Raw genomic sequence first — 25917 nt, forward strand, 5'->3', positions numbered from 1 at the left:
CCACCTGCATTCTTCAGTAGAAATTAATGTGCCAATTCTTATTTTTCTCTGGATAAATTTTGGTACATTTACAAGTTTTTTATTCTACATCCTCGCTTCTAAAGTAGGCAATTAAGACCAGAAAATATGATAGCTAAATGAACATAAACATCAACCAAAGAGGCACAACTACAAGCCAGTCATATATGACACGAGATTGACAATTTTCTTTTTTGCATTTATGCCGATCTATGACTCGAATGGTGAGAATGTAGCTTTCTACAACAATGGAAAAAATTGTGCTGGTTGCAATCAGTATCCTAGATAAATATGAAATGATAGAAGTTAAGATCCTGGCACTATATAATTATTAATATGAACATGCAAATACAAGATCGATTTCAAAAAACATCAAATATTATGCCTATATCTAGTAAGTCTTGCTCGAGAATATATAGGTCCACTGCTTCTCTAAGATGGTGGCTCCTATATTTAATATGTCAAGTGCGTACTTAAGAACCTAACGAGTCTTGTTTAATATACAATTAACTTCTACACCACAAATAATTCCTTAAACAGAACAAACCATGTATTGGTGGTTCCTTACGAGTACGTGACCCAAACTTGCAAGTGGAGAACAAGAGGGTGACTTGTAACAATGAGAACATTTATCCTGCTAAGCCAAATCCAGTGGCACCAAGAAAAGAAATTATATTTTCCTGTGTTCGTAATAAGTTAAACCAAGCTAGCCAACTGGAATTATGTAGAGAACTTCATAAAGGGCAAGAGATGCTAAAGAAATAATATGAAACATTTTGATGAAGGATCACATCTAAATTGATAATCCTTATATTATCCAACATTGTTTATACAAGATATTGGCAAAAATCAATCTTATTCATTACGGACCATAATTGACAAAATAACAACGAGTTCATTAAGTTGCCATCATAGACTAATCATGGATCCTCAAAATAAAAATAACTAGAAGGGCCTAACCTCAAACATATGAGAGCAGCTTGAAGTAAATAACAATATAAACTGAGAGAGATACCACAGCACATATGTGCTGCCAGAACAGGAGTGCTGAAGCTTCCCTCACTGCATAATTCCTCAAGCTAGCAATGGCCCCCAACAATATAGCACTTGGTGTGGTATACTGCAATAAGAGAACAAAGCGGTACATCTGGTCTCCTTCAATCAAAAGATGCATCTTATCAGCCAACGCAACCACTCCAATCCCCACTAATGGAAGCACCAAAAGCCTTGTAACAACGATTCCAATTGTAGTTCTGATCCCAAGAGCTGAATCATTAGGACCTTCTGCCAACATTCCTCCAAGAATTAACATTACCGAGGGAACCACTGCTCCGGCTAAGATTTCCAGACTATCTGTGAAGAACGAAAGTGGTGCATCATAGCCAAAAACAAAAGCTTTAAACACTGGAACCAATCCCACTATAAGCGCCAATAAAGAAGCGATTGTTGGAGGCTGAAGGATGTGCCGTATTGGAGTCTGTTCTGCGACAACTCTTATCCTTTGTACAACTTTGGGTTCTGCAAAGCACCTAAGGGACTTTGGACTACTAGGCCCAGCAGTTGAACCTCCCTCCTCAGAAAAATCAATATCCGGAAAAGTGTTTTGAGATGATCCAGAAATGCTCATAAACACTCTGGCTATGAATGGTGTCTTGGAATGTGTTGTCTCTTTGTCTACCATTCCTGGCCACTCAGCTTCATGGAGCAACGGTCTACTGGCATTACTGATAGGTTCTTCTTTCTCAATCTCATTCTCTTCAGAAACAATTTCATAGTACTCCATTGGCGGTTCCATCATGTGATAAACAAATGTGTAAACTAAAATAACTGAGACCCATTGGGCAAATGATACATATGCAATCCCAGCTCGACGGCAATCTGGGCCAAACGGATTATCCGAGCTATGGCAGACCGATCCAACTATGGCAATTGGGAGATTGCCTGTGTTGCCAAAACCGGTCATGATAATGGTGAACCGGAAGAATTGAGGCGGGGGGTGACAAACGATGGCGACTATGTATCCAAGAGCACAGCCTATAGCGGTGCTAATGAGCACATTGATGGGCACAAACCACCAAAGCAAGACATCATCAACGGTGACCGACTGGCCGAGATGGACAAAAATGAGGCAGGGAAGGAAGAGGGCGAAGACAAGCTTGCTAAGAAGTTTGAATGTGGCCCTAGGAACGATTTGGGTTCGAGGGTGCGCGAGGATGAGGCCAATGACAGTAAGGCACAATAGCTTCATCAGGGGCACCACGGCCGAGAGCAAATTATCGCTTCCAGTGGCCATTCCTTGATCCATTCTAACAAAAATCACCAGGAATCTTCCTCTCTTTCTCGACTAATCACCAAGAATCCTTCTTTCCTCCTTGACTGAATATATACCGTACTTTCCACAAACATCAGACAGTACAGAACGCTATTCTCAATTTACCATCGGCACGCATCCGCTTGAGGATTTTTCTTCATGGATTCTGTAAAAGTTTTGGAACAGTTTATCAAAAATTTCCAGAATCCAAATTCCATCAGATTCATAAAAACAAAGAAATCACAACTTTGAATCTTATACAAAGATCTAAAACATAATATGTGAAGCAAATATCAAAAGAACAAATGAGATCTTTCATACAAAAAGTTGAATCTTCGAGATTTGAGACAAACATCGGATCTTCGCGTAGAACCAATCCCTAAAAGATACAGAGAAATCTAACAGACAAAGCCCATAAGACCGGCATCGGAAAGCTCACCCACCATGAAAAAACACGAACAGAGATCGAATCTCTTCGCAGAAACTAGGTTGGATTCGGAGTTCCCGGTCACAGATCTTCGAAATATACACGTCCAGACTTCATCGAACCGATCGCTGCATCGACGGACGCAAAGACATCCAATAAACAGCGAGTTGAGAGGCGTCGGGGTCCTCACCTCGACCTCCGCCTGCCCCTCCTTTTATGGTTGCTCCCCCCATGTGTGAAAAGGACAGGTTTAGCATATCCCGTGTTTACCTTGATCGTTGTTTTCAAAAACACTAAAACACGAACAATAAACACTTGTAAAATTTCAGGAAACAAGCGGAAATTTACCAAACAAGTTTAATATTTTACGGATTTAAGCACCTATTTATTTTGGTAATCCACAATTTATTTGTTCTGATCCCTTATGCAGCGTGTTGGACTCGGTAATAGGAGATCGGTTTAGATTAATATAATAAATTAATAGAATATGATGCCTTAATTGTTACTTTATTGGTGATCTGCCTACTCACTTGGCCTAAATTAAGGGCTTGAAATCTCAATTTGCAAATATCTTCAGATAAGAGGATTTGAAACTTTGTCATATAAAATTTTATTTTATTTTATTTTATTTTATTTTTAAAAGAATCCCTTGATTTATTGATTAAGGAATACCAACGTTGATTGGTCTCGTGCACAGCTTCCATCAGGCTTAATGCCTTGTTATGGTTCTACTACATGTAACTCGTTCCTTCTTGTCTCTTCTCAACTGTAAACAACATGGAACTAAGGGACATTGAAGATCCCGATTCAAATATGAATCTTGGTTGGTGATAGATGCACATTCACGTAGCAAGTAATGTACTCAAATACGTAAATGGATTTGGACTGGTACTATGGAAGCCACTCTTACGCCAGAGTTACCTTTATTCCAGAGTTAACTGGAACGTTCCAGTGGGGGCAAATCACGACCTCTATCTTCGGTAGAGATGGTATATTGTCGGGAAAGGACAAAAATACCAAGCGGCAGTCACATGGGGTTCTCTGCAGGAGTATAATAAAAATACAGAAATTAAAGAAATAAAATAACAAATGGCAGAGGACTGGGGTCCACCCGCATACCACACACACGGTCACCGATCACATGACCGCCATCACAATCCATGTACTTTACATCATGCTCGAGCAAGACAATTGCCATGATCCACATGATGATGGTCGCATGCATCCCGTTCTCAACCCTCCGTAAATCCTACGAAGCTTAACGATGACCCTGCACACAACTGTACTGACACGGACTTAGCTGATTTTGCCTAAGTCGTGCGGCACCCTCGTACGTCCGTCCGCAAAGGTCAGCCTCCCCGAAGCCTCCCATTATCCCTTAGGACCAACAAAAGAGAGAACGGGTTAAAGAGAACGCCTCAATCGGGATCCACAAGCAAACATGTCCGAAAAACACTTCATAGATAATGCAAATTACAAACAGGCTTTACAAGCTCTGAACAGTGGCACAACAAAGGGTAAAATGGTTCATTACAGACCGAAAATCTCTCACACGTGTCCACATGACACAACCTTTATTTACAAGCCTAAAGCGGCCACCGACCCAACTAAAATGGGACTATCAAGCCTTCAGCCGTCCCCCTACATGCTGTACAATGCATGAACATACCAAAAGATACGGACATACATAAGCATTACATCAAACACCCTGTTTAGAAGTTTGTCCGTGACATTCTCCCCCACTTATTCCTTCGACGTCCTCGTCGAAGCCTTTGTCGACACTGCAACTCCTTGCCTCTGCTAAGTCTTCAATCTTCTGCTCCAACTGCAATGCGTCCCTGGGCTCCCAACTGCTCTCCACTATTGTTTTCGAGTAGTCGAACCTTTTGATCCGCCATGCTGCTTCAACTCACCAACGACTCTGACTCCGGTGTGGGGTTGGCTGAGTTGTGTTGATCCTTGTTGATTCCTGCGGATCCTTCAAATAAAGGAAAAGACCATCCTTACTACGCCAGTCTCTCGAATGCCTCATGCTGCTTGAACTGGGTGGATGCTTGTTGGAGCTTTTAACGAGCATCGTCTCGCAAACTTCTGAATATTTGGGTCCTTCCTCCACAAAATTTGCTCATTGACTCTTCTTTCACTTAGTTGTCACATCCAAGTAGGTTCGCATCACTTCCGCTTTTGATTGGCATTTCGTTGGGAAATGAAGCGGACAATCTACTCTTAGTAACACTGATCACCATTGGTGAGGATTTGACAACTATTGTCTTCCATTATCTTCGAAGGGTCTTTGAACTTTTGCAGAGCTCCTCTACTGGATAGATAAGAGAATTGGGGTACTCGGTTTCGCCCATTCTCTTAAGAGTTGAGAAGGCAAAGGTTACTTGACTTCGCCCGCCTCCTCGAGGTTGTACTCCATGCATCGAGCTGGTTACTGGCCTTCGCCTGCTCTTTGCTCACACTTCTGAAGCACTTGAAGCGTTTGCACTCCTTGCGTTGAGTTAGCTACTGTGATTCACCTTCTCAATGCCATTGAACTTCTGGAATGCAGGAAGTTTTCACCCCAACTTGGAGTAGTTCTCTCATAGGTTTGGTCGCTTCTGGGATTGTACCGTCTTCTCCATCAACCCTGTCGCCTACTCCCCTGAGTAGCGAAGGTACAGCACCACGTACTGCATGTTTCGTTCCTTGGTTCTGCACTCTTGCATGACCCGAAGTCCTTCACTTTCAACTATCTTGATGAGAAGCACATTGACACTAGTCTTACGAAGTTCTTCGGCCTCTATCCTTCAGCCTTGTCTCGGTACTTAGAGATTGCCTCTGCGTTCTCCACCTCCTCGGCCCCTTTCACGACCAAGCGCTCTCCCTCCATGAGAGCAAGGGATCAATGACTTTCACGGAAGTCCCGCCTCTACGATACCATGGCGCTGCCATGCCCATGGCCCTACTATCCGTCGCCTCGCATCTGCATCCCTTTTCTTCATGATAAGTAGAAATGTCTCCGTGGCACTCCTCTGAGTCCACCTTCATTCTAACTGATGCTTGATTTTGGGTAGCTAAGTCCCTTTGGACTCGTCGTCGCTTCCTCGCCCCTTTCGACCCCCTGCTTCAACACCTCTGTGTTCTCTAAGCAGTCCGTCTGGTCGATGGAGAGACAGACTGCAACTCCCATGCATGGCCTCTGTCATCACGTTGTAGAGTTTGCACCGATTCTATTCTCCTTAGCTTCCTTGGCAGCAACGTTCGCTTACTCGACCTTGTCCTCTGACTTGTCGGGCTCCCTTAAGCGAATATAAGCTCTGGAGTAGTCCAACTCTCCAGCTGCTTCGATCATACCGCTGTATGATCAAGTCCCTCCTATGGGACTCACTGGTACTTGCATTCGAACTTTTCCCTTGGTGGAACACAGCCCCCATATGCTGATGACCAAGGCTTTCATCTGATGGAAAATTCGATGTACGCACGGAAGACCCGCCTCTGCGGTACCATGGCCTTCACTCCTAGAACCCATAGCCCTTCTTGCCATCGTGTTGTTCACCGAAGTGGAGCTTCCAGTAGCTCCCGATCATACCTCCGTATGATCCAGTCCCTCACGGGGCTCAGTCGTGTGTATCGCATTGCCACGAACTGTTCCACCATGATCCGCTACACCATGTCGCCTCCTGGTGACATCTCCATTGCATTCTGATCCTTGTGGAATAAACTCGAATTGTGAACCCTCCATGTGTGGCCTCTGCCAATACATCGCGGGGTCTCCTCCACCTTCGATTTTGTTCGCTCCTTTGACAATCGACCTTCATCCACCCACTCTTGGGTCACACCTAGATGAAGCACCGCTCTAGGACAGTACGTCGCCTAGTAGCTCCCGAAGTCCACCAACTTCACTATAATTTGTGCACCATTGTTTGGATCCTGGGCCTCTGCCCCTATCAGCACAATCTTCGCTACGCACCGCTTCCTTCATAGAAACTCGAATGGCAACACTATGGCATATTCTTCAAGAGTATCCGCCTCTGCGTCCTCTTGCCCCGTGCTAAGGCCTTCTGAACCCAACTTCGCCTCCGCAAATTGAGTCGCCTTAGTTCCTCCATCAAATGCTTCTCCGAGATAAGGTGCATGTGCCCCGAAGCTCCCTTCGTCTTTGGCACCATGCAAGATGAGTCCGCTCCGTCAGAATGAAGGACCCATGGAACAACATGATCCTACTCTTGCCTCTGCAAGAGTTCATGTCCTTGACCTCTGTCTAAGAAAAGCACTGTGCCTTTGCTCCATGTTCCAACTTCTATGCTAGCTCCCTTCATGCGGCTTGGGTACTTCGCCAAGTTACACCCAAGTTGCTCCGCTCCTCGTTTTTGCATTGAGTCGATGGTGGCTCTCGCACCCACCATTTCACGGGTCAGCCCTCTCTTGAGTCCGATCTCCACATCGACTCCAAGTGTACCTTCATAAGTTGCTTTAGGTCGCTCCCCCACTTGATCTCGCAATGCATCCACCAATGCATTCTCTCAAGCGAGATCATGCGACGACTCCTCGCCGCTTGCTCAGTCCATCGAGCTTCGTGGAGTTGTTGTTTGTTGAGGTACTCCTCCTCAATATGTGAGGTACATGTCACATGATTCTCCCTCTAGAGAGCCGAGACTTATCCCTCCTGGATAACTATCCCGTTGGAGCAACATCTATCTTCGTTTTGGAGACCACCATCCCCTTAGACTACTCCGAACTGCTGAACAAACTGTGCACTGTTCTGCCTCCTGCAAATGCACTTGCTAGATTGCGACTTCATGTCAATACAGCCCCCGCTGCATCCCTCAAGGCCTAGCAACATGCTGAACTCGTTGCACACTTCAACCTCCGACGGACATATCCTTCACATGCCGAAGAGAAAGTTTCAATGCTCCATGGCGCCGAGTTTCGGTCGCCTTGGGATGGCCACGAACATTCCATCGTCCGCATACAAGCCCATGCATGAGTACCAAATTCTTCGAGTTAGCAATTCCCCTCACCTCTGTGAGCTTTGCATAACTCTTTTGGTCGTTGAGCAACTCATTCCACCTTGCATGGTCTCATTCTTGCCAAGCGCCTCGCTTGCCTAGAGCACCATCAAGTATAGTTGTTAACGTTGAGCCGTAGCTCAAACTCAGCCATCCCAACCTTTGTGCGCTCCAAATTCTTCCAAGCTTGCCTGTTCTCATGGTGCCTCTTGCGCGAAGGGTTGGCCATTCCTCTGAATGCCAATCTCAGATGCCCGCTCCTCTGAGCGACTATTTTCCCTACATCTCCATGCCCGTTTTCCCTCAAACGGTCGCGTATGTGCTGACTGCCCTCAACGCAGCTCCGCTAGGTCCCCCACGTTTGCATGTCAAGTGTTTCTATGAGTGCTTGTCCCGGCTCTGATACCATATGACACGGACTTAGCTTGTTTTGCCTAAGTCGTGCGGCACCCTCGCGCGTCCGTCCGCAAAGGTCAGCCTCCCCGAAGCCTCCCATTGTCCCTTAGGACCAAGAAAAGAGAGAACGGGTTAAAGAGAACGACTCAATCGAGATCCACAAGCAAACATGTCCGAAAAACACTTCATAGACAATGCAAATTACAAACAGACTTTACAAGCTCTGAACAGTGGCACAACAAAGGGTAAAATGGTCCATTACAGACCGAAAATCTCTCACACGTGTCCACATGACACAACCTTTATTTACAAGCCTAAAGCGGCCACCGACCCAACTAAAATGGGACTATCAAGCCTTCGGCCGTCCCCCTACATGCTGTACAATGCATGAACATACCAAAAGACACGGACATACATAAGCATTACATCAAACACCCTATTTAGAAGTTTATCCGTGACAGTACGGTGGATCGTATGACCCCACACACACAACCGTCCGGTGGATTGTATCAGGATGGGTTCTTCGTTCAGATGTCGGTATGTTAGTATAAAATATATAATCAAAAAAAAATTTATCTGATCTACAAGTGCTTCATAGTCGGATATGAGATATCAATCTGCAAAGAGAATTAGATTATTCTTCTCTCGGATATCATAATATATTGAAAGGGCCTCAAGTGGTAACTCATTGTCATTATAGCTCCCTCCTCCTGGTTGCATGTTCTTTAGGAGCCACTAAATATGTTGTACTTGTTGGGCTGACAACCCATAGTGGGCTTTAACAATCCACATCCCACCTCTCTTTCTCTAAACCCTAGATTCATATTAGGAGAGTGCGGGGGCTACGAAAAGATAAGGAAGAGAACAAGACAGAAAAATAAGAGAAAGAAAGAGAAGAAAATAAGGACAACGTAGAGAGGCTGTTCTCAATCATCTATGCAGTGTTCTCATCTCAGGTTAGATCAAATCTACAAAACATTCTTGCTGTGATTACTTGAGGAGAATTTAGATATTGTACACAGTAACGCGATCCTTGTATCTCAGTTATTCTCTTATGATTGTTGCTAGAGTTTTGTGTAAGAAATTAAGATTTGTATATTCATTATTCTCATAGTTGATTATCTTTAGTTTGCCCCGTGATTTTTACCCTTCACATTAGAGGAGTTTTCCACGTAAATCTTTATGTCATATTTGATTGTGATTTCTATTTAATTCCGCTATGGTCTACTAATATTTGTTCATATAGAAAAGTTTAGTTTCACTTTATATCTCATCAACTGGTATCAGAGCAAGGTTGTGGTGATTTAATTTTATGTTTAAACATGAAGATAAATAGTGTTTCTCGCATGATTAGTTTAAATAGAAACAATTAGATCATATGGAGCAACTAGAAGGCTTCAAAGTCAAAGGTAAAGAGAACTTTGTTTGCAAGTTGAAGAAGAGCTTGTATGGGCTGAAGCAAGCTCCAAGACAATGGTACAGAAAATTTGATTCATTTATTACTAAAAATAGATACAAAAGAATGGCTTCACATCATTGTGTGTACATCAAATGATTTGGTAAGAATTTTTTTATTCTCTTACTTTATGTTGATAACATGTTTATTCTTGGGAAAGATATATCTACAATTAAGTCATTTACAATCAAGAAAAAACTAAGTGAGTCCTTTGCAATGAAGGACATGGGGCCAGCAAAGCAAATACTAGGTATGCAGATTTTCCGTGATAGAAAAACCAAGATGATTTAGTTGTCACAAGAGAATTATATCGAGAAGGTATTGGAAAGGTTCGGTATGAGTAATGCAAAGCTAGTTGATTCTCCTCTTACAGGTCACTTCAAGTTATTCTTAGAATAGAGTCTGTCAAATGATGAGGATAAGGAGAAGATGCAAAAGGTTCCTTATGCTTCAGCAGTTGGAAGTTTAATATATGCAATGGTATGTACGAGACCGGACAACACATATGCAATTAGGTGTTACTAACAGATTTCTTGCAAATCCAGGCAAGGGAGCTTTAAGGTTTGTTTAAGCTTTGGAGGTGGATCACCTGTGTTGAACGGTTATACAGATGCAGATATGGTAAGAGATATAGATACGAGGAAATCCACATCATGTTATGTACTTACTTTTATAGGGGGAGCTATGTCATGACAATCCAGATTGTAAAGGTGTATTGCTCTCTCCACCACAGAGACAGAATATATTACTGCTATATAGGTTTGCAAAGAAATGTTATGGATGAAAGAATTATTATAAGAATTGAAGCTGAAATAGAAAAATTATGTAGTGCATTGTGACAGCTAAAGTACCATCAATTTATGTAAGAACTCAATATTTTATTCCAAGTCAAAGCATATAGATGTCATATATCACTGGATTCGAAATGTATTTGAAGAAAAGCAGTTGCAACTTCAGAAAATTCACACAGATGATAATAGAGTAGACATGTTGACAAAAACTTTACCAAAAGAAAGACAAGAGATATGCCGACAACTGATGGGCATGACTTCACATTAAGGAGTCATGAGATAGCCTCCTTCATGGGCTGAAGGGGGAGGTTGTTGGGCTGACAGCCCATAGTGGGTTCAACCGATAATGGCCTTTAACAGCCTACCCCCCTTTCTCTAAACCTTAGATTCATATTAGGGGGGCATGTGGGGCTGCGGAAAGAATAGGAAAAACTATAGTAACGAGGAGAATACTACAGCCACATGATTCCAAAGATAAGGAGGAGAACAAGACAGAAAAACAAGAGAAAAAAAGGGAAGAAAACAAGGACAATGTAGAGAGACTATTCTCAATTATCTAGGTAGTGTTCTCATCTCAGGTTAGATCAAATCTATAGTAAATTATTGCTGTGATTACTTGAGATAGAATTTAGATATTGTGCACAGTAATATGATCCTTGTATCTCAGTTATTCTCTTATGATATTCTCATTTTAAGTTAGATCAAATCTACTTTTGTGGAGAATTTAGATATTGTTATGTAATCCTCATAATCCCAATTATTCTATTATGATTGTTATTAAGATTTTGAGCAAAAAAATTAAGATTTGTATATTCATTATTATCATAATAAATTATCTCTAGTTTATCCTATGATTTTTACCCTTAAGAAATTTTTCATGTAAATCTTGGTATCATATTTGATTATGATTTTCATTTAATTCCACCGACCTGTTAATATTTGTTCATATCCAAAAAAATTTAGTTTCATTAACAATAAAACTAATTAGAAAACACCTAACACAATGAAATAAATGATACAGCTTAATCACAAGTGGAAAGAGGCACAGATCTAAATGCAAGAAACAACAAATGTTTATTATTTTTTATTTAGCGAAAAATATCCTGCAGATCAGAAGCTTGCTACAGGGTTCCAATCAGCAATGGCTGGTGAGAATGGAACACAATTCCATCAAAAAATGGTATCTTAGTTGGGGTGCATGGGTAATCATGTGCACCGTGGGGATTATTTCGAATGAATGAAACTCTTGTTTACGAGGCAGATTCCTTTACAATTTTCTCTGCCTTGGCTATAACTTCCTCGATGCCCCCGACCATGTAAAATGACTGCTCCGGAAGATCATCGTACCTCCCATCCAACACCCTGCGAACATGGAAGAAGAGAAGTTATTAGTACAAACTGACAAGACAAAAATGCATGCAGATAGATTGGAAGTGAATGTGGACTCTTCCGACATTAAGCACCTCACGATCGCAAGATACAAAATCTATGATCGAAAATGAAATTTTGGTACATAATACGACAGTGCATCATAAGTCTTAGAACTTTGAAGGAGTACAACGATTATTAACACTGCTCTGTAAGACATCGCAATTGATTAGATTTGTCATCACCAGGAAAATTGAACTACTGATGAGCAACAGTGCATTGATAACTTTAAAATATACATCATTTCGGAAATATGAGCAAAAAATAAAAAAAGGAAAAATTGCATTAGTGATGTTAGTAACTCGAGCATTCAATTCACTTGAGCAACAGTCAAGAATATCAAAAGGTTAAGGTAACTTTTCTATAAAATCAGAGCATGTGCCTTGTGAGACTGTAACTTTTCTATTAAATTAGAACAAATGCTTTGTAAGGATTCCAAATAACAGGTAAATGAGTTGTTGGGTACACAAAAAATACATAGAATAATATGATCAAACAGTCAACTAAAAGCTTCAGGTACTTGCAGCACCTTAGTACGCGAACAATTTTTACAGTAATCACAGAGAAAATTCAACACAGAACTACTCAAGCACTAAAATGATACTCGCTAAAAATACATAGAATTATTTGGCCAAACGGTCAATTAAAAACTTCAGGTACTAGCAGCACCTTAGCACACAAATAATTTTTACAGTAATCATAAAAAACATTCAACACAGAGCTACAGAGCTATTCAAGAACTATATTGAACTCATCAACTAAACTAAAATAACACTACATTCTCTAGTCCAGAAAAATTGCCATTTCCTAATTGGTAATTACCAAAACTGAGGACTTAAAAGTTAATGACCAAAAGTGAGAAGCTTCTGTCAGGTCAGTCCAATTATTTGTTAGCTAGGTTGGGATCTTGTAATGTAGGTACAACAGGACGGAATTTTCATACTACAAAACAACAAAATTTAAACGAGATAAGTCATAATAAGTTTGTTCAATTGTTCCTTCAAATATTTTCCTTCAGTTCCACATACTTTCCAGGTGCACCAGTGAACACTTCAGCAACATGGAAAGGCTGGCTCAGGAACCGCTGGATCTTCCGAGCCTGAGCCACAGTTAATTTGTCATCTTCACTTAGTTCATCTATTCCCAAAATTGCAATAATATCTTGAAGATTCTTGTAGTTCTGGAGGAGCAGTGCTGTAATGCTCTTCACCCAATATATGAGGAGAAAGCATTCTAGATGTAGAATCAAGAGGTTCAACAGCAGGATAAATACCAAGCTCAGAAATCTAGCAAGGAGACAGATCTACGTTAATGAAAAATCAACTAAGAGCAAAAAAGTTGAACATAAATATGATAACCAGGTAAAAGCACCTGTCGTGACAACACAGTTGTAGCATCAAGATGGGCAAATGTAGTCGCAGGTGCAGGATCTGTCAAGTCATCAGCAGGCACATAAATTGCCTGTACAGAGGTAATAGAACCCTTTTTTGTTGTAGTGATACGCTCTTGAAGTCCTCCAAGATCAGTAGCCAATGTTGGTTGGTAACCAACAGCAGAGGGTATACGACCAAGCAAAGCAGACACTTCGGAGTTGGCCTAAAAATGAAACTCTAAGAAATTTAACATCTTGAAACTTGAACCAGCTTTATAGATATTCAGTTCAGATTCTTGAAGGCTCACTTGAGTGAAGCGGAAGATATTGTCTATGAAGAGAAGCACATCTTGACCTTCAGCATCTCGGAAATGCTTGGCTACTGTCAACCCAGTGAGACCAACACAAGCACGAGCACCAGGAGGCTCGTTCATTTGACCATACACAAGGGCACATTTACTCTCATCCTGCCGCATATTAGCAGAAGAAACTCAGTGCGACAGTAAGATACCTGGTGCTCGTTCATTTGACCATACACAAGGGCACATTTACTCTCATCCTGCCGCATATTAGCAGAAGAAACTCAGTGCGACAGTAAGATACGGCAGTAGTGGTTATAGCATTAAAAAAACAAATGGTCATGAACCTGCTTATCACCAAGCTTGATCACTCCACTCTATCATTTCCCTGTACAAGTCATTGCCTTCTCGGGTACGTTCTCCAACACCAGCAAATACAGAGAAACCACCTGGAATGGTGGTAAGTAGTGAATGTAATGTTCAATTGTAGAATATCATCAGACAAAAGGAAGTAACCCTGAGAGACCAACCATGAGCCTTAGCGACATTATTGATCAGTTCCATAATAAGTACAGTTTTCCCCACCCCAGCACCCCCAAAGAGCCCAATCTTACCACCTCTCTGGTAAGGTGCAAGAAGGTCCACCACCTGTAGTAGAGAAGAACAAGGCATTTAAGTAGCAGGAAGTACTCACAGGATGTGCTGGTTAAAGACTGGAAAAAGGAGCACACAGATCAGTTTATTGTAATATACAAGATATATGTACTTTGATTCCAGTAACAAGAATCTGCTGTTCTGTTGCCTGCTCGACAAAAGCAGGTGCTTCACGATGGATGGGAAGGAAGTGGTTGGTCTCTAATGAGATAGAAGAAAATGAAAGTTAGTCATAAACATCAATGTAGTTATACAGCAATATAAAAAAAAAAGTACTACTAGAGATGATCAAGCATGGGAAGCTTACTTATTTCACCCTTCTCATCAATAGGTTCACCAATAACATTTATGATTCGCCCAAGGGTGGCCCTACCAACGGGTACCTGAAAATGAATTTACAACCACTGAACCACATAAAAGCAAACAGATAAAATGAGAACATGTTCCTCATTCCTGAGTTGCTGGCAGAAAAAGACACTCTAGTGAGTGTCTTCCTTGATCAAGTTTTCATGCAAAAAACCATTTTTTATAAGTTTAAATAGGGTTCTTCATGCAAATAAAGGACCCTACACTTCGTACTAGCATGGAACCAAAGCTTTCCCTGATGGGTTTCATCAAATATATTGATTTTCATTGTTTGTGCTTGTAGTAGTCGAAATATGCCTTAGGGATGTGTGTAAATAAAAGAGGGTGGTATAAGGAAGATTGGAAATAAAAGAGATCAGAAGCAGGAAAACCATTAGACGAACACCATCACTATAGAAATCATTTCAGATGATGCTAGCTGTAATATACCACTAGTAACCAATTAAAAGCACTCTTTCATACCATTCATCATCTAGCGTATTGCAGAGTATATATACCTTGGCTCTCTTGTTGCATTGCCATGGGTTTGTAAATCTAAAAGAAAAGTAGAAGACAATAATAAAAAACATTTAAATTTTGATCCTACGTGAAGATAAGCAATACAACATCAACAAATATCATCAAAGTTTGTTAGACATTCCACCAAACATTTTCAAATTTGGAGCAATCAGGTTTTCACATTGTGCCAATTCTGTACCTTAAATACCAATCACCAATTTGACCAAGAAAACATGACCCAATGTAACACAAGTCAAAGAGTCATGCAATCCTAATCACACTACTGAAGGTGTCATCAAAATCAGCAATTGGGTTAGAAAACGTCTGTAGAAAATAACTATCATAAATATGTTTTTAATTGGGTGGTCAGTCATACTACTCTTTCATCAAAAGCAGAACTTGAACTCACCCATATCCAACATCTGCGGGCATCAGATCTAGGGTGATCACACGAGACAACCTCATATCGGCTCTGCGTTTGACCAAGGGAAAAGAGATTGGACAGTAGGACTTACAGTGATCGGGGAACCGGTGTTCAGAACCCTCTGCCCTCGAACAAGCCCCTCGGTCCCATCCATGGCGATCGTCCGCACCATGTTCTCCCCAAGGTGCTGCGCCACCTCCAGCACCAGCCGGATCGAGTGGTCCAAGACCTCGAGGGCGGTCGAGATGGGGGGCAACCCCTCATCGAAGCGGACGTCAACGACGGCGCCGATCACCTGGCAGACCTGGCCAATGGCGCCAGCCCCGGTGAACTCGTCGGTGATCTTTCCACTGGGTGCAGCCGCGGCCTTCGGCGGCGGGGCCTGTTGGGCTGATGGCCCATATTCAGCCCATGTGGGCTTTATCAGCCCACAGCTCACACCCCCTCTTAAACTAACCCTAATTAAAATTAGGGGGGTATGGTGGCTGCGTTTTAGAGGCAGATTAAAGCTATAAAAAGGCAGCAACGAGGCAGATCTTTGTAGCGACGAGATTCCAAAGAGAAGAAGGAGAACAAGGCAGAAGAGGAAGAGAAAGAAAGGGAAGAAGACAAGGACAACGCAGAGAGACTGTTCACAATCATCTAGCAGTGTTCTCATCTCAGGTTAGATCAAATCTACAGTAGGCTCTTGCTGTGATTACTTGGGAGGTTTTAGATATTGTGGGCAGTAACGTGATCATTGTATCCCAGTTATTCTCTTGTGGTTGTTGCTTAGGTTTTGGGCAAGAGATTGAGATTTGTATATTCATTATTCTCATAGTGGATTATCTCTAGTTTGCCCCGTGGTTTTTACCCTTCACATTGAAGGGGTTTTCCACGTATATCTTGGTGTTCTGTTTGATTGTGTTTCCATTTTATTCCGCTGCGTATTTTGGTCTTCTAGTATTTGTTCCTATACAAAGGTTATTCCTGTTTATATCCCCATCAACTGGTATCAGAGCGGGGTTTTGGTGATTTAATTTTTGTATTTGAACATGGAGGCCAGTAATATTTCTCGCATGATTAGTTTGAATGGAAATAATTGGATGATATGGAAACCAAGAATGGAAGATCTCTTGTATTGCAAAGATTTGTATGGACCTTTGCAAGGGGATAGTGCAAAACCTACAACTATGATAGATGATGAGTGGAAGAGGTTAGATCGAAAAACAATTGGATTTATTAGACAGTGGCTTGATGATAGTGTATTTCACCATGTTTCTACTGAAATTTCTGCATATTCTCTTTGGAAAAAATTGGAAAGTCTCTATGAAAGAAAAACAGCTGGCAACAAAGCTTTTTTGATCAGAAAACTTGTGAACCTAAAATATAGAGAGGGTGCTTCTATTGCTGAGCATTTGAATGAAATGCAGAGTATTACTAACCAGTTATCCTCTATGAGAATGTCTCTTGATGATGAGTTGCAGGCATTGTTACTTCTCAGTTCATTACTAGAAAGTTGGGAGACACTAGTGGTTTCCCTTAGTAATTCTGCGCCAGATGGTATTGTCACTATGAGTCAAGTAACAAGCAGTTTGTTGAATGAGGAGTTGAGAAGAAAGAGTTCGGCAACATCTCAGAATGATTCACAGGCACTTATCTCAGAGAACAGAGGAAGGTCAAAGTCTAGAAGCAGTTCACGTATGGGTAGGAGCAAGTCAAGATCAAGAAAAGATATTGTTTGCTATAACTGTGGTGAGAAAGGACATTACAAGAACCAATGTAAGCAACCTAAGAAGAACAAGAAAAAGGGAAAAGAAGTGGAGTCTACAGAGTCAAAGGATAATACTACAGCTACAGTGCAGGGTGGTGATTATTTGATTTTGTCTCCTTCTGATGATATTTTTTCTTGTGTGTGTCAGGATCTTGAGTGGGTGATTGACACAGGTGCTTCTTATCATGCTACACCACGGAGGGAGTTTTTTGCTACATACAGGTCTGGAAACTTTGGTGTTGTCAAGATGGGCAACTATGGCACAGCAGACATCATTGGCATGGGTGATATCCATTTAAAGACCAACCTTGGCTGTAAGTTGGTACTTAAGGATGTGAGGCATGTGGTTGACTTGAGGCTAAATTTAATTTCAGTTGGAAGACTAGATGATGAAGAGTATGAAAGCAGATTTCACAGAGGGCAATGGAAGCTCAGTAAGGGTTCTCTTGTTATAGCTAATGGAAAGAAATGTCATACTTTGTACAGGTTGCAGGCTAAAGCTTATGGTGAGCAGTTAAATGCTACAGAGAAAGACTTCAGTATGGAGTTGTGGCATAGGCGATTGGGACACATGAGCGAGAAGGGGCTGCAAGCTCTTTCCAAGAGAGAGGTATTACCAGATCTCAGAGGTATACATATGAACCCTTGTATTGATTGTTTGGCTGGTAAACAACATAGAGTTTCATTTGCTAGTGCTGCTTTGTCTAGAAAAATGCATGCCTTAGACCGTGTTTATACAGATGTATGTGGTCCTTTGAGGACAAAGACTCCTGGTGGATCTGTTGATGTTCTTGGTATAAGTGGTGCACTTTATTTTGTCACTTTTATAGATGATTTTTCCAGAAAAGTTTGGGCTTATGCTTTGAAGACCAAAGATCAGGTTATTAATGTCTTCAAAGAGTTTCATGCCAGGGTTGAAAGGGAGACAGAAAGGAAATTGAAATGCATAAGATCAGATAATGGTGGTGAGTATATGGGATTGTTTAATGACTATTGCAGGTCGCATGGGATCCAACATGAGATGACAGTTCCTGGTACACCTCAGCATAATGCAATTGCAGAGAGGATGAACCGCACCATCATGGAAAAGATCAGATGTATGCTTTCACAGGCCAAGCTACCCAAAAGGTTTTGGGATGAGGCTTTGAGGACTGCAGTTGATGTGATCAACTTATCACCATGTACAGCCCTAGATGGTGATGTTGCAGAGCATGTATGGTCAGGGAAAGATGTTTCCTACAGGCATTTGAGAGTGTTTGGTTGTCGTGCATTTGCACATGTTCCAGATAATGAGAGGTCCAAGCTAGATGGTAAGTCTAAAGAATGTATTTTTCTTGGTTACTCACATGATCAGTTTGGTTACAGGCTTTGGGATCCAGAAAAGCAGAAGGTGTTCGGGAGTAGAGATGTGGTCTTCTTTGAGGATCAAACCTTTGAGGATTTGAAGAAGAAGGCACCAGCCAAGACTTCTGTAGAAGGATTAGCAGATTGTGACCCAGTTATTCCTCCAGTATATCAGGGTGATGGGGGAGATGTGCAGGAAAATAGTGTAGAGCCTGATATTGATTTACCTGCAGGACATGTTGAGCAAGAAGAAGTAGGAGAGCAAGTTCCCGCAGAACCTCAATTGAGAAGATCTTCTAGACAACGTCAACCTTCCAAAAGATACTCTACAGATGAGTATGTGATGCTTACTGATGCAGGTGAACCAGAGAGTTACCAGGAAGTAGTTGAGAGTGAGCAGAAAGAGAAGTGGTTAGTTGCTATGCAGGAAGAGATGGATGCTCTTCAGAAGAACCACACTTATGATTTGGTGCTGCTACCAAATGGAATGAAGGCCTTGAAGAACAAGTGGGTTTTTAGGTTGAAGACTCAAGAATATTGTTCTCAACCAAAGTACAAAGCTAGATTGGTTGTGAAAGGCTTTGGTCAAAAGAAAGGTATTGACTTTGAAGAGATATTTTCTCCTGTTGTTAAAATGTCTTCTATTCGTGTTGCTCTTGGTATTGCTGCTAGCCAGGACTTGGAGGTTGAGCAGTTAGATGTGAAGACAGCTTTCCTTCATGGTGATTTGGAGGAGGAAATTTATATGGAGCAACCAGAAGGCTTCAAAGTCAAAGGTAAAGATAATTTTGTCTGCAAGTTGAAGAAGAGCTTGTATGGGCTAAAGCAAGCTCCAAGACAGTGGTACAGAAAGTTTGATTCATTTATGACAGAAAATGGATACAAAAGAACGGCTTCAGATCATTGTGTGTACATCAAATGGTTTGGTGAGAATTTTATTATTCTCTTACTCTATGTTGATGACATACTTATTCTTGGAAAAGATATGTCTAAAATTGATAGGTTGAAGAAGGAACTGAGTGAGTCTTTTGCAATGAAGGACATGGGGCCAGCAAAGCAAATACTAGGTCACTTCAAGTTGTGCTCAGAACAGAGTCTGTCAAGTGATGAGGAGAAGGAGAAAATGCAAAAGGTTCCTCATGCTTCAGCAGTTGGAAGTTTAATGTATGCAATGGTATGTACGAGGCCAGACATCGCATATGCAGTGGGTGTTACTAGCAGATTTCTTGCAAATCCAGGCAAAGAGCACTGGGCAGCAGTGAAATGGATTTTTAGATATCTCAGAGGGAGCTTTAAGGTTTGTTTAAGCTTTGGAGGTGGACCACCTGCGTTAACAGGGGGAGCTGTGTCATGGCAATCCAGGTTACAAAGGTGTATTGCTCTCTCCACCACAGAAGCAGAATATATTGCTGCTACAGAGGTATGCAAAGAAATGTTATGGATGAAAGAATTCTTACAAGAATTGGGGCTGAAACAGGAAAATTATGTGATGCATTGTGACAGCCAGAGTGTCATCCATTTGTGTAAGAACCCAATGTTTCATTCCAAGTCAAAGCATATAGATGTCAGATACCACTGGATTCGAAATGTATTTGAAGAGAAGCAGTTGCAGCTTCAGAAAATTCATACAGATGACAACGGAGCAGACATGTTGATGAAGACCTTAACAAAAGAAAGACAGGAGATATGCCGACAGTTGGTCGGTATGGCTTCACATTAAGGAGTCATGGGACAGCCTCCCTTATGGGCTGAAGGGGGAGGTTGTTGGGCTGATGGCCCATATTCAGCCCATGTGGGCTTTATCAGCCCACAGCTCACACCCCCTCTTAAACTAACCCTAATTAAGATTAGGGGGGTGTGGTGGCTGCGTTTTAGAGGCAGATTAAAGCTATAAAAAGGCAGCAACGAGGCATATCTTTGTAGCGACGAGATTCCAAAGAGAAGAAGGAGAACAAGGCAGAAGAGGAAGAGAAAGAAAGGGAAGAAGACAAGGACAACGCAGAGAGACTGTTCACAATCATCTAGCAGTGTTCTCATCTCAGGTTAGATCAAATCTACAGTAGGCTCTTGCTGTGATTACTTGGGAGGTTTTAGATATTGTGGGCAGTAACGTGATCCTTGTATCCCAGTTATTCTCTTGTGGCTGTTGCTTGGGTTTTGGGCAAGAGATTGAGATTTGTATATTCATTATTCTCATAGTGGATTATCTCTAGTTTGCCCCGTGGTTTTTACCCTTCACATTGAAGGGGTTTTCCACGTATATCTTGGTGTTCTGTTTGATTGTGTTTCCATTTTATTCCGCTGCGTATTTTGGTCTTCTAGTATTTGTTCCTATACAAAGGTTATTCCTGTTTATATCCCCATCAGGGCCGAGGGGGCAGGGGCGGCGGAGGCGGCAGATGTGGCGTACTCGACGGCACGGGAGAGGAGGAACCCGGTGGGGGAGGGGCGGGAAGAGATGCGGGCAAAGGGGGTAGGAGAATGGTGTCTCGTCGCCGGAGATCGGCGAGCGGAGGCGCGGAGGAGCGAGGCGAGGATCCGGCGGGAGGCCATGGCCGGACGAGACGCCGAGGTTGCCGAGATCGACGGGTAGTAGATCTAGGGTTTGGGCAAATGGGAGAGGGAACGATCTCGCTTGCTACTGCAACGGAGCTTCTCCTGCTGCCCGAGGGTTGCTGCTGACGCGGTAGGGAACGAAAGAGAAGAAACAGGGGGCGTGTAATGATGATGACGATGATAATAATAATATTATTATTATTATTACCTTTGCAAATAAACTGACGCATAGAAACGTCCGTGTGGAGTAAAAAAGGAAGGCGCGATATGAACCAAAGAAGAGAGTGAGCGATGAGGATGAGGCCGCCTAGGAAATTAGTCGTACGGAAGAAAATAAAGTATCCACGGGCATATAGGTCAACGCTCGTATTTTGGTTGATGGAGCAAGCATTATGACATCATTAGCGCAATCCAATATTTAGCAACACGCACACTATATATATATATATATGTATATGTATATATATATATATACATATATATATATATATATAATGAAAGTAGTAAATAATTTTTATTATTATGGCTATTAAATTGATTTCTTTGCCCGATGACCAATGACAGTTAACTCAAGAGAAGAAAGGGAAAAATAAAACACGTGGAAATGGAAAAAGAGGCTTTTCTTTCATCCCTTGTTTGTAATCCTCTTCGTCTTACCCATCAGGGATTTAATTGGTATGTCCAAAACCTATCCTTTATTTCATAATTTCTCAAATTTCACAAGCTCAAAGTCCAATAATTAATAGTCGATCAACTTAGTACTTTAGAGGCGGAAAGTAAAAGACGAAATGAAAAATGGATTTCACAACAAAGAGAAGTCGAAAATATTCATGAAAATAGAGATGCACCAAACAATAGTTTCATGTTGTTTTCAACAATTTTTCAGGTGCCATACTGTAACAATTGCATTCTCTTCTCTGCTTCTCATTGCAGTTCTGACGGCCAGAAGCTTACAGGAGCTTCACATGATCATGCCATCATGTTGCAGTGTCTTTGGGGACGGTGGAGTTGATCACTCTGTCCTTCGCCTTCCTAGCCTGAAAGAATATGAAACGCCATGAATGAATGCAGAAACAAAAGTACAAGCGAGAAGGAAGGGGGTTCACAGTTAGCATTAGCAAAGCTTTAATCCCCGCCACAACGGCATCCAACATCGTTGGAGAAAACAACATGTATACTCTCATCCCCTGCAGCTCTGTTCACAGAACAAAGATCCAGTGGAGTTGAAGTAGGCAGTATCTTTGAGGAACAAGATCAGTGGGGCACTTACTTCTTTCTCCCAGTTAGTGCAATAGGCAATGGCCGAAAAGAGCAGCACTTGTACAAAGAGGCCACATAATATTCCCATCCAAAGTCCCTGTTGTTTACCAAAGACATTTCATAGACTATAATAGTAACACCAACAACATACTCTAACGCAATTTACAGAGTCAGAGAAAGGTAATGATGAAAAAGAGTCTCTCTCTCACCTTTCCTCCAACATGGAGGACAAACGCTAGAAGGAGAGCCGAAGGAATGCCAACAATGTAATAAGCTCCAAGATTAACTAAAGCACCAATCTTTTGCCACCCGCATCCTCTGGCAACACCTACATGTTCCAAGGAATACCAAGGTATGGAGTTCTGTAGGGGCATATCCAATTCCTACATGAACAGGAATGGATGGAGACACCGTACCTGAGAGCACACATTGCATTCCATCCAGCAAGTTTGAGGTTGCGAGGATTGGCATCATAATGGCCACATATCTTACGACTTCTTCCACGTTGCTGTATGCATAACCCCAAATGCCTCGCGCCAGAATCATGGTTAAGCCCACTATCAATCCTTCTGTGATGGCCAGGAATACCACCACCTTTACTGCTAAGCTCGCAGCTTGTGGATGGCCAGCACCAAGTTCATTTGAAACGCGTGTACTAGGAGGCAACAAAAGGAGCAGCAAATTAAGGAAACTAACGATGTGGAATACGAGAAGAGAGATTAACTCCTCTTGGCTCATCTCACCTTACTGCAGCACCAAGGCCAAAAGGGACCATGAACACCATGGAAGCAGTGTTGAGGCTGAGAGAAACAAGTGGAAGTTGTAAGCATACAAAGCCGTATCAAGTACAGCAGCAGCAAAGTTGCACAAGTCAAACTCGCCTTATCGACAAAACTGATGTTTCTAGCTTTGGATTTGGAAGAATGCCCGAGAGAAGCACGAGCAACTCGAATGACCAGAATTCAAAGCTGTTGCAGATTGTGTTATATATACATATGTATCCATCGAGAAAGACTGTCGAACAATATGTTGCTTACCAGACCATAGTAGCTGATGGAACAGCCAGTTTGATGAAGCTGGACATGTCATGTAAAGCCTCTCTCGAGAAGCCAATCCAAGTCTTCTTGCAGGCAGGAGATAGGCTGACATATAGTGCTAACAGCAACACATTTGTCCAGTAAGAGATGGAGATTGCCACAGCTGCACCTTTGCTTCCGAGGCCAGACTTGTACACCAGAAGCCAACACACAAGAACGTGCGACAGAGCTGTGACGCCGGTGCTCAGCATCATAGGGAAGACAATGTTCTGGGTCTGCAGGAACCTAACATGGCACTGTAGGAGTCCATATGCGAAAATGGTGGGAATCATCCACCGAGCATACAATCCAGCTTCGGTTGCAATCTCCGGATCTTGCCCGCATAGTTTGAGAATCGAACCTGTGTAGGACCAGATCACAGCAACAGGAAGACTTACTAGTGTTAGGGCAAGCATGGCTCTCTGCATGTGTATGGCAAGCATGTGGTACTGTTTTGCTCCGAAGGCTTGTCCACACATTGTATCCAATGCAGTACTCATCCCCAACTAGCCAATCAAGAAAGGAGATGTTGAGGATAAGGTGGATCAGCAGAATCCAGGACATGAATGGATGATATCAGGAATCATTCGACGGTGCTAGAGACTTCTTGGTCCAGTTAACACAAAGCAAATTACTAACTACGAACCCAATGTTGGGGAGGGAGGAAATAAAAAACCGAAAAGAGAAATTATCAAACATCAACATTCAGAAAAAAAATATACTAAAAAATCAACATAAGATTTAACATGGTTCGATAAATTCCGCCTCTCATGGAGATGAAAGGATATATAGGTCTGATGAGATCTCAGGTTCCTAATTGTCAGAAAGAAAATGGCAGAGCAGAGCAAGCAGATACGCATACATACCAAGAAGCTGAAGCCAGTGACCCCAGCGAAGGAGGTCGCCATGGAAGCACCAGAGAGGGCAAGCTCCCCAAGATGGCCAACGAACATGACTGATATGACCTGAAGAATGTTCTGCAACAAGCTCGATGCTATTAGCGGCCCCGCCAAAAAGAGTTGCCTCTTGATCTCGGCGAAGAACTCTCCGTCACTCTTCAGGCCTGCTTCGGTCACCCCATCAGCACCAGAGACAAGGATTTCGGTGTGGCCTGGGATCAGAGGCGAATCCAGGCCTGGCTTCTCCATTCTCTTGTGCTTCTTCCTCCCTTCTCTCCGCAGGAGGCGTCCTCTTTAAAGTAGATGGAGGACGACCGGAGCCGCTCGGAAGGGGAAGGGAGTCTGATCGATCCCCCTAGTCGATTACGACGTACCCGATAAAGTCAACCTCCCTTGTTGAACGGACAAAGCGGTGACGCTGCATGTACGTCCCACTTGAGCCGGGCAGCTGCTTCCATTCGTATGGCCGGTAGTGGAAGACAGTGGAGATGGGATCTCCAGTCCTCACGTTGGACGCTACCGCAGTGACAAGTCCTATCGATGTCGACCGATTGGGCCATGTGTTGGATCCTCATAGTCCATAATATCTCATACGTGTCACTGAACAAGTACAAATTTCCCTGCATGCGTCGGCTCTTTTTATGTCAGTCTAAAAGAGTGGAATCTTTTCGTCCAATCGAAGAAGCAAAAAGAATTCTTTGATTAATTGGCTTCAAACTTGGAGGAAAAATAAATGTTTCGAACTGTTTTAGCAACTTCTTCAATCTAATAAATTTCTATTTGGCTCTGATCAGATCATATGACAAAATGATTTGATCTAAAGATCGGAGGATGGATAGAGTCGAAGAATCGTTCTAATTTTATCGAATATTTTCGAAAAGATAGTTGATCATAGTATCAATTATATATTTATGATTCTTTTATATCTAAGGTTTATTAGAGATTAAGTTCGACTCTAAAAGGAGATTTTTTGAGTGAAAATCTAAAAAAAAAAAAATTAAAGAAAGGGCGTCAAAGTTTTCGAAGAATCTTCTCCAATGTTAAGTGAACATGTTTTATCATGGAAAAATGAGATTCAGAAGCTCGATGGTGGAAAGAGAAGAATTCTTAGTTGGTGGAGTGTAAGAAAGGATATGCATGTGAACCAAATGATTTAGACAGTAAATCCAAATCTAATTTATTAAAAAAAATGACGTGCACATAAGGGTAGCGAAGAAGGTGTGTGTGCAGCGACGGAACAGTAATGGCGTGAGAAAATAAAGAGAGAGAGAAAAGGATAAAAAGTTATTATTTTTGGAGCTTTTGCTAGATATGGAGGGATCCTTTATTGAGATCTAAAATATTTTTCTACTATACCAATTTTATAAGATCTAAATTTTTCTTTTCATGAAATTCATATTCGATGATGATAGTTATTGTTGAGTAAAGATATTTGTTCTTAATGTTATTATGATTTTTTATTATTTAAAAAAAAATTATTATAAATTTATTATCATTATCGGTAATAGTGAAAGTTTAATTTGAACTTAGGTCCCGTGATTTTTTTTGATAACCACGTGCTTTGATTCGAAGAAATCCTGCGATAAGAAAAACAC

At 41.8% G+C, this 25917-nt stretch overlaps 2 protein-coding genes and 1 pseudogene across 5 annotated transcripts; all 3 read right to left on the reverse strand.

Annotated features, from left to right (window-relative positions):
* Window positions 1–792: 792 nt before the first annotated feature.
* LOC135626289 (protein PIN-LIKES 2-like) lies at window positions 793–2955 on the reverse strand. 2 transcript variants are annotated; one of them, XM_065131490.1, is made up of 2 exons: window positions 2773–2955; window positions 793–2495 (listed from the first exon to the last, which is right to left on the reverse strand). In XM_065131490.1, the coding sequence occupies exon 2, from the start codon at window positions 2321–2323 to the stop codon at window positions 980–982; it is 1344 nt and encodes a 447-aa protein (XP_064987562.1). In that variant the 5' UTR covers window positions 2324–2495; window positions 2773–2955; the 3' UTR covers window positions 793–979. The 2 variants fall into 2 exon arrangements, with proteins under 2 accessions (XP_064987562.1, XP_064987563.1); XM_065131491.1 differs by having other exon boundaries at window positions 2651–2955.
* Window positions 2956–12544: 9589 nt separating this feature from the next.
* LOC135627488 (ATP synthase subunit beta, mitochondrial-like) lies at window positions 12545–21213 on the reverse strand (annotated as a pseudogene).
* A 651-nt stretch (window positions 21214–21864) lies between these two features.
* On the reverse strand, window positions 21865–24786 carry LOC135626295 (protein DETOXIFICATION 16-like). Of its 3 annotated transcripts, XR_010492301.1 has the most exons (9): window positions 24290–24786; window positions 23385–23929; window positions 23229–23315; window positions 23091–23147; window positions 22764–23002; window positions 22557–22675; window positions 22358–22444; window positions 22194–22282; window positions 21865–22124 (listed from the first exon to the last, which is right to left on the reverse strand). XR_010492301.1 is itself a non-coding variant. In XM_065131502.1 (8 exons), the coding sequence occupies exons 1-8, from the start codon at window positions 24569–24571 to the stop codon at window positions 22268–22270; spliced, it is 1431 nt and encodes a 476-aa protein (XP_064987574.1). In that variant the 5' UTR covers window positions 24572–24786; the 3' UTR covers window positions 21865–22267. The 3 variants fall into 3 exon arrangements, 2 of the variants coding, with proteins under 2 accessions (XP_064987574.1, XP_064987573.1); XM_065131502.1 differs by having other exon boundaries at window positions 21865–22282; XM_065131501.1 differs by lacking the exon at window positions 22194–22282 and having other exon boundaries at window positions 24290–24785.
* Window positions 24787–25917: the final 1131 nt, after the last annotated feature.

This window comes from Musa acuminata, chromosome BXJ2-11, assembly GCF_036884655.1.
Source record: "Musa acuminata AAA Group cultivar baxijiao chromosome BXJ2-11, Cavendish_Baxijiao_AAA, whole genome shotgun sequence".
Lineage (NCBI taxonomy): Eukaryota > Viridiplantae > Streptophyta > Magnoliopsida > Zingiberales > Musaceae > Musa > Musa acuminata.

Bases quoted from the DNA above. Each gene is read 5' to 3' on its own strand.
- LOC135626289 (XM_065131490.1), bottom strand. From the start codon at position 2,323: ATGGATCAAGGAATGGCCACTGGAAGCGATAATTTGCTCTCGGCCGTG.
- LOC135626295 (XM_065131501.1), bottom strand. From the start codon at position 24,571: ATGGAGAAGCCAGGCCTGGATTCGCCTCTGATCCCAGGCCACACCGAA. The intron at 22,445-22,556 runs GTGAGAGAGAGA...GGTAAACAACAG, and splicing joins TCCTCCATGTTGGAGGAAAG to GGACTTTGGATGGGAATATT. The intron at 22,125-22,357 runs GTAAGTGCCCCA...ATATTCTTTCAG, and splicing joins GCACTAACTGGGAGAAAGAA to GCTAGGAAGGCGAAGGACAG.